At 32.7% G+C, this 12,458-nt stretch overlaps 4 protein-coding genes across 4 annotated transcripts; all 4 read right to left on the reverse strand.

Moving 5' to 3' along the window:
- Positions 1-766: 766 nt before the first annotated feature.
- Tsp_07582a (conserved hypothetical protein) lies at positions 767-1,464 on the reverse strand (the record flags this gene model as incomplete). The annotated part of the gene is made up of 3 exons (XM_003380989.1): positions 1,296-1,464; positions 1,103-1,256; positions 767-812 (listed from the first exon to the last, which is right to left on the reverse strand). Coding segments are annotated over exons 1-3 (369 nt in total), but the record flags the coding sequence as incomplete, so codon positions are not given.
- Positions 1,465-1,894: 430 nt separating this feature from the next.
- On the reverse strand, positions 1,895-2,488 carry Tsp_07581 (hypothetical protein). Its single transcript, XM_003380990.1, has 2 exons — positions 2,385-2,488; positions 1,895-2,243 (listed from the first exon to the last, which is right to left on the reverse strand). Exons 1-2 carry the CDS (start codon positions 2,486-2,488, stop codon positions 1,895-1,897), a joined length of 453 nt encoding a protein of 150 aa, XP_003381038.1.
- Positions 2,489-3,752: 1,264 nt separating this feature from the next.
- On the reverse strand, positions 3,753-5,706 carry Tsp_07580 (deoxyribonuclease II family protein). The gene is made up of 8 exons (XM_003380991.1): positions 5,493-5,706; positions 5,267-5,434; positions 4,932-5,129; positions 4,786-4,829; positions 4,747-4,762; positions 4,306-4,532; positions 4,187-4,255; positions 3,753-3,815 (listed from the first exon to the last, which is right to left on the reverse strand). Exons 1-8 carry the CDS (start codon positions 5,704-5,706, stop codon positions 3,753-3,755), a joined length of 999 nt encoding a protein of 332 aa, XP_003381039.1.
- Positions 5,707-9,168: 3,462 nt separating this feature from the next.
- Tsp_07579 (KRAB-A domain-containing protein 2) lies at positions 9,169-12,348 on the reverse strand (the record flags this gene model as incomplete). The annotated part of the gene is made up of 6 exons (XM_003380992.1): positions 9,169-9,270; positions 9,321-9,547; positions 9,745-9,948; positions 10,085-10,252; positions 10,313-10,507; positions 11,845-12,348. Coding segments are annotated over 6 exons (1,400 nt in total), but the record flags the coding sequence as incomplete, so codon positions are not given.
- Between the last annotated feature and the right edge of the window lie 110 nt (positions 12,349-12,458).

Here is a 12,458-nt window from a genome sequence, read left to right on the forward strand (position 1 = left end):
TCATCAAATTCAGAAACAAATTAATAGGAAGCAAACTTTTGAACAAGGCCTTAAAATGCTCAATATTATACACGCAATAAACCAAGTCAGTTTAAATTAAAGTAAAGCGAATTTCTTAGATCTGATCAGCAGTTCTATGAATATAATTATGCACAAAAATGAAACCACAAGCAAATTTGTTAATAAACTTATAATTTCAAGGTGCTAGTCAGCTTTTAAATGTATAATTTAGCTACTACTAATATACATATAGAAGATAAGCAGTAAAGCATAGAATAAAAAAGTGACCATTAAAAAGAAACCAAAATTTGACAAATAGAATGCATGAAAATGACAACCAGTAAAATTGAGATTTCCAACAGCGAGTAAAATTCATCGCAACAACATCTAATGAAATTTAGCCGCCGTGTAAACCAATAAAATTCAAAGCCAATCAGAGTTCTACGCAAAATATACAACCAATCAAAGTGTGAAGCGGCATGTCTTTGATGAATACTCAGGGTCTACCCCAGATAAAAATTGACTCTCATTTTTTTAAAATAGAAACTTGTTGTTATACATTTTGTGTAAATTGTATTAAATTTGTTTTTCAATATTTCAACTGAACCGTCTACTGAGATGACGTAACATTCAAGTTGCTATTCTTGTATTGAAATGATAACCAAATGTTCATCATTCCAGATCATGAAGTTTCTGTTAGATTTCGAAATCATTTTTTCAAACAAAACTTGAAAGCGAACAAAATTATTTTTTATCTCAAGTTCACTCCGTCATGGGTAGGAACGTTATCTTCCTCTAGCACTGCATATATTCTGCCAAAATATATATATGATTATTGCTGATTATTAGATCTCGGATTTTTAGCCTCTAAGAAAACTTTGAAATATGCAGGCATAAAGGCAAAATAAAATAACAAAAAAAGCAGTAAAAAGGCATTTATTTATAAAAAAGCAAAAAAGGCAAATATTTGTTTTGCCTAAATATGGTGAAAATGGTGCATATATTCCATTAAATGGTTAATTTTGTCTGGTTGCGTATAATTACAAGCATTTTTTTCAAGTTATTTGGTGTTATGCTATGTCGTCTGCCTGAAAGAATATACTTTAACTGCGAAGAACTTCTTTCTACTTCAGCTGAGGTCACTGGTGCATATTTGAAGCAAACCGCAGACTTAATATTCATGCCAATAAGCTGTGCATTGGATTTTCCCTTGAAGAATTCTGCTATGCTTTGTATTTCTTTAGGATCTTTGTTAGCTTAAATCAGTTTATCGCATTTTCTTTGTATGTCTTTACCTACTTTGCATGGAATTTTATAAATATCATCGATTACTTTGTCGAAAACTCGCAACTTATCCACTAATGTTTCGCTAGGACGTTTCTCAAGGAAAGTGATGGCTTGTACGAAATTTTCAATATTGGAGGCAATAAATACGAGATCACAGAGGATAGACTCTTTCTGCATGATTTCACGGACTATTTTCACTGCAGCAGATTCTTCTTCTTATTCAAAACAGCCGATGATTTCTTGTATCTTTGTAAAATTCACCGCATAGTAGAAAACAGCAGATCCCACCTAGTCAAAGGTAGGGCTGAGAAGGTAGCGGAATCTCAGGTGCCATTGCTTTGAACAACTGTACACGTGACGGTGCTTTGAGGAAAAGTTTTTTCACATTGGAAATTAGGCGATCAACATCTGGATACAAACAGCGTATGTGTTCGGCAATTCTATGCAGCCCATTGGCTAAGCATGTCAAATGCAACATATTGGGAAATAAAACTTTAAGAGCATCAGCAGCTTTTTTCATATACGGTACTGCATCAGTAACAAACAGAAGGACATTTTCATATCGTATGCCTTCTGGCCACAATACAGCAAGTGAAGATGTAAACAGTTAAGCAATTATTGAACTGTTTGATTTTTCCAATACTTCTGATTCCTTTGATAGTTGATCGGTTTCCAGTGTACCAATGACCACATTGGTAACAAATCTTCTCACAGGATCGATCATCTCGTTTATTGAAACCCACGTTTTGTTGTATGCAACTTTTCGTCTAATTCTATCCATAACATTGTTGAAATTCTTGTCAATATAATTTTTTCGCAACGATGATTCACTTGGTATATGTTGCTTCGTGTATTTCTCTAAAAAGCCTCTAAGAGACTTGTTTTCCAATTTCCATAGTGGAATTCCAGCATCAATGAATGCCATGCATAGGTCTGTCGGAAACTGAGATTTGCTACTGGAATCGGCAACAAACGTACTAAGCAGACAAACAATTGCTTACTCTCTGTCTTCATTTTCTCTGTCGCTGATTTGTGCTTAGTCGTTTGATATACTGATAGACAAAATACTTTTTTTATGATTGATTGTCTTGCCACACGCTTTACAAAATAGCACGGTGTTATCTGTAGACAGTATGTCACTTCCATACTCTTTCACCAAATCGATCAGTTTTTTAGAAGGCTTTGATTTGACTTTGGCCATTTTGAAGCTTGCGGAAGTAGTATATCTTAGGTAGGAACGACACAGCAAGCAAAGCGAAACGTGAGTGAAGGAACAGTCGACGGATTGCGGAAATTTAAAATATACACGTCATTCTCACAACATACATACAGAGACTAACTAAACTTCCTTCTTTTCTGGCCTGCCTACTACATAATCTGATCTAACTTGTTTCTGCAACTCGTTCTCTACTAGATTTCTTCGTGATACATAACACTGGGCAAAGTTGACTTTTGCAGTGAATTATAAAAAAAGCTATGTCAATGTAAAATTATCAGAAAAGCATAAAAAGGCAATATCATGGAAAAATCATCAAAAAAGGCAGAAAAAGACATTTATGGCATTTATGGCAAAATCCGGGGTCTACTGATTATCATCGTCGGCAGGCTTAGAGCATATATCGATATTTCATTTACTGCCCTAACTTTCATTCTTATTGTTGAGGGTTTACTGCCTTGCTCACACAATGAATTCATTTGAGAAAGCGTCTGTCTGTAGTATTGTAAAAATTCCAGACCACCAATATCCTTGTCTGAATTTGTGCCTTGTGCATTTCAATAGCATATGCAAATAAAATATTTGGTGCAGTATCCACTGACATCACATTGTATGGATAATCTGTGAAAATTTTCTCAGATGTAGCGTATCTGATGCATGCATTGAATTGAAAATACTTTTGGCTGGCTTAGGGGGAATTTAACTGCAGCTCATGTTTGTTGGTCTAGTGAAATTTCATAAAATAGTGCGTGATGAATTTCCACCTGACTCCTGAAAATCGCTGCACAGCTTTCTTCATTGTCAAATTAGTTGACAAGGCTAGCTCCGTTGCTATCGGAAAACGTCATTGCGTGTTGAATTTTGAAAACAACGAATGACCCCGGTAAGCAAATTTATTTAACATCTCTTTGTTTAGTTATGTCTTCTTTAGGCTGTTCATTTGTTGCTTCTGTATTTTTGTAGAATGATGCGACTAATAGTAATGATTCAGTCGGCCCTCAATATTCGCAAATTTCAAAACCTCCAAAAATATAAATCCTATTCTTAGACCCTAGTGTGTGTATGTATTTCTGGATCTGCAGGTTCAGTGCAAGGTTGATTCCGCTTATGATGTTCCACACCATAACAGTAGTGATAGCGAATTAACCAAATTATGAGGCTAAATAACCGCTACTAGTGCTAAGATGAAAAAGATAAAAACATTGGGGGGGGGGGAACGGACAGGAGGTGCTGCAGACGGGAGTTTGGCTTACGGCAGCATTGGTCCCATGATTGCAGAATCTTGGCAATCGATCCGGACATGTTTGGAGCCCTTTAGAAATCCTAAAGTTGTGTTAAGCAAAATACAAGTGAAACATCTTATTGTTATATCACTGTTTATATTTTCTCAAATGCACTTTGATTTTTCAATGTAATGCCCTTAGTAACATCATTTCATATTCTCCATAGCAATCATCGTCAGTCACTTAAGTAAGTTTAACTGCAAATGAATGATATGCACAAGCATGCATTTAAATAAATAACAACGTTTATAATGGGAATTCTGCAAGACTTTAACAAATTTTTAAAAAATATTAGCAAAATTTTATTGGAATTTTGGTCATTTAATGTAGTCAACAACAAAGCACTTGAAATGAACTCTTGCTCGCTTCATGCGCAGTTTTCTACATTCTGACCAATTACATTGAAATGACCAAAAATGGTAGCGTCATCGATGCACACGGCAATTGCTGGCTCTTTTGTTTGGCTTTTCTAAAAAAAGCATTTTGTTATACGACTAGTTCTAATAATTTCATATTTACATGGTATGGTTTGTCGACAGCACAAAATTTGTTTCCAGGATCACTAATTAACCACTGAGAGGCATCAGTTTCAAGAGAACTTGCGTGGCCACCGATAGTAATAGGACTCGTTACTAATTTTATATTTCTGCTCAAAATCCGACAATCACTTTTCAATGTTTTATCTCTTGTTGTCCAAACTTTGATGCTTGTCTTTAATTTCTTCACAAGTACTCTTCGGTAAATCTCTGTAATTAGTTTTTTTTGATAGTTACATTAAATTCAGAGCAAATTGCAATAAGAGATGTGCTATTTATTCATTCAAATGCATATGATGAAATTATTTTAAAAATACACGCCTTTCAACTGTAAAAATGCATTCTATTCATTGCGTCGAGTGTAATAGCGTTTTTCAAAATCATTCAATATTTCTGTAAAAAAAATCCTGCATTTTATTTTCACCGTATAACGGGTTTCTCTGAATGAAATTATTAGTATAACTATAATTTCAACAAACTTATTTCTGTCTGTTGCATATACTACTACTGTAAAATAAAAAATGAATTATGTAAGCAGATTTATTTTATCAGAGCAAAATTTTGCCAGACGTTTCTTCTGAAAATTTAGCAGTAACACATGTGACTTACCATATTTTGATTTCTCACTTTTACTATATATTGTCACTTTCAATCCTGCAGCAGCTGCCGTTGAAATTTGCCGTGTCACTGTTAGCGGTGGTGTTAATCTTGATTCACCATTAACCAATTTTTTCAAATTTGGTCGAGCTGGATCATCTGGTATATCATTGTGATATATCAGTGGAGTTGCAATTCTCAAGGCCATCGCTGGAAATTGCATGCATTTTATTATATTTAATTATTATTCAGATATATTTGCTTCATATTCTTTTTCTGCATGAAATGTTAAGCATCTTCTAAATAGTTCTGCGTAAATGTAATCTTTTTCATGCAAATAAATTTACCAATTGCATCAATTTCACTTCCCTTAATTGTCAAACAGATAAACAAATGTCCTTTTTGAATTTCTTCAGGTGGAAATAAGTATCCTCTTAACGCTTTCGGGAATCCTGGTACTGTGTGAACAATCCATGCAGCTGCATCTGCAACCTGTGGATTCATCATCAACACTCCTGATAAAAATGATAATTATATAATTTTTCATTTTCTGTGCATGCGTGATTTTTTTACCTTTGCTGTTTGATTTTGTTTTTGGTTTAGGAATATCTGGTGGAACATTGTTGTATGCAATAAATTTGTTTGTTGGTTCTGCAGCAATAACATGTTCAAGTGCTTTACCAAATGAATGGCCACCAACCCCAGTAACAGCTGCAGTATCTTGCCACGCTCCCGCATTTCCTTGAATAAATGCCTTTCCAATGTTTTTTCCAGGAGCTTTATACATGATAGCCCTGTATAAGATCAGTCATTTTTATGTGAATTTTTCTATTAATAATATTATATTTAAATTCAGTGAAACTGTTTAGCGTGTTTACTGATATAAAGTAGCATAGAATAGCGTGTTTGTGTAACTTCTTCAGGAGTTTTATGTTAGCAACATCAACATTTTACAAAAGAAAATTACACTAATCTGCCGCAAAAGGCTCTCTTTAGTTTTCTATTGTGAAATAGCTAAATAAAGTAAACCGCAAAATAAACATACATATTATTATTACACAATATAGCCACAGGATATGATCGATTTTGTCTGTTAATATTCCTTCCGTTTATTTGTCACTTTTCAAAAATTAAATTTATCAAATTTAGGCATCCCTAAAATGCCTTCATAACAGAAGTATCTTCTGCAAATAAATAGTTCTTCATTTTCCTAATTTTTAATATCTATTTTTTCATCTTAATGCTTATATTTTTTGAGAAAAGAAGAACATTAAGTTTTAAATTTGTTTTTCCAAGCATAGCAGTAATGAAATTTTATTTTCTCAGCTTGTGCTGGGTGTAAATTTGGGTATTGTTGATGATGAGTTCACCAGCTGGCGTTTATTTGAATTGTGCATTCTCCTGCTGAACTGTTTCTTTTTATTTCTGATTTATTAGACATGTAATTTAAGTTTTTGAAATGAAGCACGTTTTTATTTGAATGTTGCACAATAAAGCATGCACAATAAAGATTCTTCTTACAAATAGTATCTTTTCACTATTCAAAGATATGTAGAGATTTTTTAGAACGTTAACCGCAAATAAGTGAATAAACTGACTTACATCAGAACATATGCCTGAAAGCATAAAAGTTAATCCAGTTTGATAATTGATAGATAGCAATTGTATTCTGGCGGTTTGATCAGCATCAGCTTCAGTTACAGTTATTTAGAGTGCTCAGCAACTAATGATTTTTGTTTTCACTTGTACATATGCTTTTTTTACAAAAAGTATTCAGCTCAAAAATTAAGTTGTTTTCTGTTAAAAAAGTTTATACGATGATTTTAGCCGCTTCAACAAATTATTACTGTACAAATATTACTAGCACGAATGCTTCTCATTTCTAGCGGGAGATAGTTGCATATCGTTAAAATTTTCAAGAAATTCCTAATGTGAATTTAGGTATGTGAACTTTAGACTGACAATGTAAATTAGAGTTATTTTTGTTTTGAGTGTATAGCACAATTATCATTTGTAAACAAGGAAGATGATATCACTTCCATAATATTCAACTACCTACTGATATGTAAATAATGAAAGCTACAAGATTGAATAATTGCACATATACAAAGCAGATTTTTAACAATGTTCACTGTGTCTTCATTTCATCTGACTGCACTACCTGGATTTTTGCAAATACTTTATTTAGCCTTCAATTTATGAATGAAAAATTGAAGTTGAAAAATTTTCTTATAGTATATTCTGTTTTCAGTTTTTTATAAAATATAATTCGCTTATTATGTACAAAAGAATATTAGAATGAAAAGCAAAATGGTGTTCAGCTTTTAAAAATACAAATCTTTCACGTACCAATCAGCTTCAGCTCCACCAGCTAAATTTTGGCATTTAGATGTAGCAGTAGAAGGTTTTGGTAATGAGACGAATAAAATAAAAACACACCATAGATGCATGTTGTGACTGATCATGATATTTCATTAATTAATCCAATTTAACGAAATCACGATGTTGTTTATTATTTGCTTTTGTTTATGCAAGCAATATGTGCCGATGATTTGTTAAACTATATTTCGTAATAACAAACAAACAATATTGATGTATTTGTATATCTCACAATATTTGATGCTGCTCAATCGTGATTTATTAAAAATGATTGCAATTTCAAGCCCAAACTACTATATTGTGATCAAGAAAAATAATATCAGCTTATCTGCCCAATGTCCAAATTCAAATGATGTGTCAATAATGTGAAATTGAAAAGTTTATCATTCTGATTTACATATGCAGAAAAAAACACTTCTTTAGCTTAAGACAGGCAGATATTTTGTTTTTTTCCATTATGAGGTTGCAACGCCTGGCAAGCTCAGCACCTTATCTCATCCGATAATTGCTTTTAAAGGTTTGCCTAAAGGTCATTTTTACTTCTGAATAAGTAGTTATACCTTGAGATCCGTCGTGTATCTGTTTCACAATGCACAAGACCCGCTGTACAATAATGGAGTAGGTAGAAAGTGAAAAAACTCAGCTGGAAGAAAAGCCCGGCACGTTGCAAGGTTAAGAAATATGAACTTTTAATATTAATTAAATAGTTAAACTCTTTTGGTCTGAAATTTTGTTGTTGAATATTTGAATGTTGCTGTTGAATTTCTTATATTTGAATAAACTGAAAAGTTAACAACATAAAATATGGCATTCTAAGATTACTTTAGAATAGGAAATGAATACGGAATATCTAAAAGTATTATGAATCATTTTCAATACATTCTTTTTAACACTATTCAAACAACTGGCACTTTTGCTGTTTATTTTGCTGCAATGATTATCTTTAAAATAAACTGTCAGAATGAACATGAAAGCTTTTATCAGTCTACAAAAAGATTTGCTTTTCATTATTTGAACACTTTATAGATAAAATACCATTTGAACAATAAAAGTAGTGAGAAGCAATGTGATAAAAATTGATTGCCTAAAATACTGAGATATCATTTTAACAGAATTTATTTCAAGAAAAAATAGTCAAATATTTTGTTTACTGAAAACAAAGAATGGTGAAGAAAACCGTTCACATGTCAAAAACATGCGTTGTGATAAGATGCGAACTGATTTTTCAACGAAGTTAGAAATAAAATAATAAAAGAATTTAAAAATCTAAAAGAAATTAATTTTACAGAAGAAATATAATATGGAAATATCATTTTAGAAAAAGATATATATTTCCAGAAATAATTACATCAATTTTTTGTATAATTAAGACAGCAGATACTGAGAAAAAATGACGCATATGGATAATATCTGTTTAATTCAATCAAAAATAGTGCATAATAAGAATATCATTTCATTTGCAGAGGAAATGAGCAGCAACAAGTGGAAACATGCTTCTGAGAAACGAAAATTAATAGAAAATTCAATAATGTGTACTATACCTCTTTAGAAGAATTTCCAAATGACAAATTGATTGAGGTGTCCCTGGTATTGTTCAGAGTATACGCAAATCTGTTTCTTCATTCATTGCTGAAGTATACTAATTAGCACAGAATTGCTCATTACAGAAACGTTTCTTTGAAAATTGTGAATGAGATTTCGACTTAATAAACTATTTAGAATACCAAGAAATTAAAATATGGTTCTTGTTGAACTCTTCATGCTAAAATACATTCTGTTAAATCTCACGTACATAGAGCAAATTTTATTTCTGTTTAATTCAACTAAAGTTTTCAGACATGAAATGAGTTCCGTCATCAGTCTCGTGGCTTCATGCGCAATTTTCTACATTCTGACCAATTAGATTGAAATGACCAAAAATGGTGGCGTCATCGATGCACACGGCAATTGCTGGCTCTTTAGTTTGGCTTTTCTAAAAAAAACATTCTATTATACGACTGGTTCTAATTATTTTATATTTACATGGTATGGCTTGTCAACAGCACAAAATTTGTTTCCAGGATCACTAATTAACCAGTGAGAGACATCACTTTCAAGAGAACTTGCATGGTCACCAATTGTAATAGGACTCGTTACTAATTTTATACTTCTGCCCAAAATCCGACAATCACTTTTTAATGTATTATCTCTTGTTGTCCAAACTTTGATGCTTGTCTTTAATTTTCTCACAAGTACTTTTCGGTAAATCTCTGTAAGAAGTTTATTGCAATTTGCATGAAATTCAGAGCAAGTTGCAATAAAAAACGTGCTATTTTATCAGTTCAAATACTTATGTTGAGTTATTCTCAGAAAGCACGCCTTACAATGGCAAACAGATTTATTTTACCAAAGCAAAATTCTGCCAGATGTTTGTTTTGGAAATTTAGCAGTAACACATGTGACTTACCATATTTTGATTTTTCACTTTTACTATATATTGTCACTTTTAATCCTGCAGCAGCTGCTGTTGAAATTTGCCGTGTCACTGTTAACGGTGGTGTTAATCTTGATTCACCATTAACCAATTTTTTCAGATTTGGTCGAGAATTTGTCTCAGCGTCTGGTATATCATTGTGGTATATCAATGGAGTTGCAATTCTCAAGGCCATTGCTAGAAATTGCATGCATTTATTATACTTAATTATTATTCAAATATATTTGCTTCAAATTCGTTTTCTGCATGAAATGTTAAGCATCATCCAAATAGTTCTGCGGGAATTTAATCTTTTTCATGCAAATAAATTTACCAATTGCATCAATTTCGCTTTCTTTAATTGTCAAACAGATAAACAAATGTCCTTTCTGAATTTCTTCAGGTGGAAGTACGTATCCTCTTAACGCTTTCGGGAATCCTGGTACTGTGTGAACAATCCATGATGCTTCATCTGCGACCTGTGGATTCATCATCAACACTCCTGATAAAAATGATGATTATATAATTTTTCATTTTTTGTTTTAACATTTATTCTTGTTACCTTTGCTGTTTGATTTTGTCTTTACTTTAGGAATATCGGGTGGAATATTATTGTATGCAATAAATTTATTTGCATCATTTGCGGCAATGACGTGTTCTAGTGGTTTAGCAACTACATTTCCAGGAGACATGGTAAGATCCGGAGTATCTTGCCATCCCACAACCGCTGCAATCAATGCTTTTCCTATATTTCGTGCTGGAGCTTTGTACACAATAGCCCTATAGAAGATTAGCTAAGTAAATAAATTCTTTTGCAAATTGTTTTATAATTTTTATTGCATTATTAGCATTAATAATAATTATTTATAAAATGTAATGTAGAAAATTTTTTCAGTAAATTCAGAAGATATAAAAATGCTAAAAACAGTGCCATCTTTTATAATTTTAACATATTTGAGTAGGCCCATGAGCAGCGGAAAAATGTATTTAACATATACCACCATTGTGTACTACTAGATTCCATATATTTGTACCACCCTCTGTTTATTTCTTTTTTATTTTCATCGGTATCCACCAAATGCGCATATAATGCAGATTAAATTAGTAACAAACCTCTATTTCTTTTCCTTATTACAGACATACACTGCATAACGCTCTTGGTTGAGTCAGAGAAAAAGAACGTTAAGTCAAACAGGGTTGTGCAGGTCGTTGAATCATGTATTTATATTACATCAGTTCAACCAAAAGCCAGAGTATATAAATTCAGTTGAAATATTTATTAAAATGTTTGCATACTTTACTGTTCATATTAATCATTGTAATGATGAACCATTTATCTTAAACCATTGATGGAATGTATGAAATAACTCGAGCAAAATGATGCAATAAAATCGTTTCAGTGTTGTTAAAAGTCCTTAGCTAAATTTCTGGCCTTAAGGAAAACAGTGTCCCGTGACATGGTAAAAACAGCGTTTTAGCAAAACCGCGTTAGAGAGGTATGCCTGTATATATCTATTTCATAATTTTTGTTATGAAATTATGTATTTCTTCAACTGAAAACACATAATTAAAAGCAGCTCTTGTTTTAAAATGTGCACTAGTTTGCAGGTCAATGATAATGGCATTATAGTTTGTGCTAGTGAAATTCTTGACCCTGAATTCACATGCCAGTATTTGTTTGAATTTAATTTTGTTAATGAACTGCTTTCTGTCTTTATTTCATTCAAATTAAATGTAATTTCAATTTTTGAAATAAGATACTCTATGAATATGGCCCTTTTAATGTTTCTATGGCAATTGAATTTTGTAGCATTGTATATAGATTTCATATAAATAGTGAATCGCGTGTAAGAGTTCACAATGTACCAATCCTGAATACCGCCCATCCCTTACAGAGCATATCAAGCAAGTTCTTGTCATAAATAATGTATTTACGTCGTGCAAACATAGAAACTGATTTTTTTAACTGTTGCAATTAATTAAATAAAACAATTATATATGTTACGCTTAATGTTGGAAATTGCCTATTATTGATAATAGGCAAGCGTTTTGCCTATTATTGATAATAGGCAACAGCTTTTGCCTCAACCGCACCTTGGCTCTGAGGATGCCTGGGTCTACCCGTGACAAGCTTCAGCTCTGGCCAACATGTTTTGAGTTCCGCAATTATGGCATTTGAAAATTCCCGACCGTTGTCGGATTGCAGAATGCTGGGAGCGCCGAACGTTAAAAAGATTTCGAGCAGCTTCGATGCCACTTCTTCCGCCCGTTTTGACTTTAGCGGACTCAAAATGCAGAACTTCGTAAAGTGATTAAAGTATGTCATGATATATTTAAAATCACCATCTGGCATGGTTTGAAAATTTATCAAGTCCACTTGGGCTCGTGACATCAAATTTGTACTAACCAGTGGTTTAACAACTAGGCTTTTTGGAAGCTTTCTGGCCCTCTTCTTATGGCATTCTTCACAAAACGTGAAAAGTAAATGGCAAGCTTCTTGTGTGACGTTCGCCCATTTATTCTGTGCTTCTCGAAATGTCTTTTTTTCTCCACCATGACCAATCTTTTGATGAACATCATTGATAACATCAAACATTTCTTCAATAGAGGCGATGCATCTTATTACCTCATTCTTGCCCAGCGAATTAGTTTATTTTCTTCGCCGATTTTTAAGACTCCATACCGATTTATTTAATTTATAATCACGA

This window comes from Trichinella spiralis (assembly GCF_000181795.1).
Source record: "Trichinella spiralis strain ISS 195 chromosome Unknown Scfld2, whole genome shotgun sequence".
Lineage (NCBI taxonomy): Eukaryota > Metazoa > Nematoda > Enoplea > Trichinellida > Trichinellidae > Trichinella > Trichinella spiralis.

Bases quoted from the DNA above. Each gene is read 5' to 3' on its own strand.
- Tsp_07581 (XM_003380990.1), bottom strand. From the start codon at position 2,488: ATGGCCAAAGTCAAATCAAAGCCTTCTAAAAAACTGATCGATTTGGTG. The intron at 2,244-2,384 runs GTGTGGCAAGAC...TGCCGATTCCAG, and splicing joins ACCGTGCTATTTTGTAAAGC to TAGCAAATCTCAGTTTCCGA.
- Tsp_07580 (XM_003380991.1), bottom strand. From the start codon at position 5,706: ATGTATAAAGCTCCTGGAAAAAACATTGGAAAGGCATTTATTCAAGGA. The intron at 5,435-5,492 runs GTAAAAAAATCA...CATTTTTATCAG, and splicing joins AACAAAATCAAACAGCAAAG to GAGTGTTGATGATGAATCCA. The intron at 4,256-4,305 runs GTAAATATGAAA...TGCTTTTTTTAG, and splicing joins CTGTCGACAAACCATACCAT to AAAAGCCAAACAAAAGAGCC.